At 53.7% G+C, this 315-nt stretch overlaps 1 protein-coding gene across 1 annotated transcript; it reads right to left on the bottom strand.

The window, feature by feature from the left end:
* Positions 1-69: 69 nt before the first annotated feature.
* LOC106511771 (PCI domain-containing protein 2) lies at positions 70-315 on the bottom strand (the record flags this gene model as incomplete). The annotated part of the gene is given in 2 exon segments (XM_014000510.1): positions 70-159; positions 245-315. Coding segments are annotated over 2 exon segments (126 nt in total), but the record flags the coding sequence as incomplete, so codon positions are not given.

Below are 315 nucleotides of genomic sequence, written 5' to 3' on the forward strand. Positions count from 1 at the left end.
CACACACACACACAGGTGAGTCTGCATCCCAGCAGCGCTAACTGTGTACATGAGTGGGTGAAGCCTCACCTGGAGACGGGGGTTGGCGACGTGGGGGTGTTTGAAGGACAGCAGCTCTGCACAGAATGTGCCCTCGTGGTTATCGATGGCCTCGTAGATCTGCAGCAGGAGAAAAACACAAGCTCAGTCCAGGTAAATGCAAAACATAAGAACAGGTGAGGAGGGAGCAGAGGTCAAAGGTCACCTGCTGCAGGTACTGGTTGATGGTGATGTGAGCCATGAGGAGGCCTGGTTGATTCAGGAGATGTTTACACC

This window comes from Austrofundulus limnaeus, unplaced genomic scaffold, assembly GCF_001266775.1.
Source record: "Austrofundulus limnaeus strain Quisiro unplaced genomic scaffold, Austrofundulus_limnaeus-1.0 Scaffold3194, whole genome shotgun sequence".
In the NCBI taxonomy this organism is placed as follows: domain Eukaryota; kingdom Metazoa; phylum Chordata; class Actinopteri; order Cyprinodontiformes; family Rivulidae; genus Austrofundulus; species Austrofundulus limnaeus.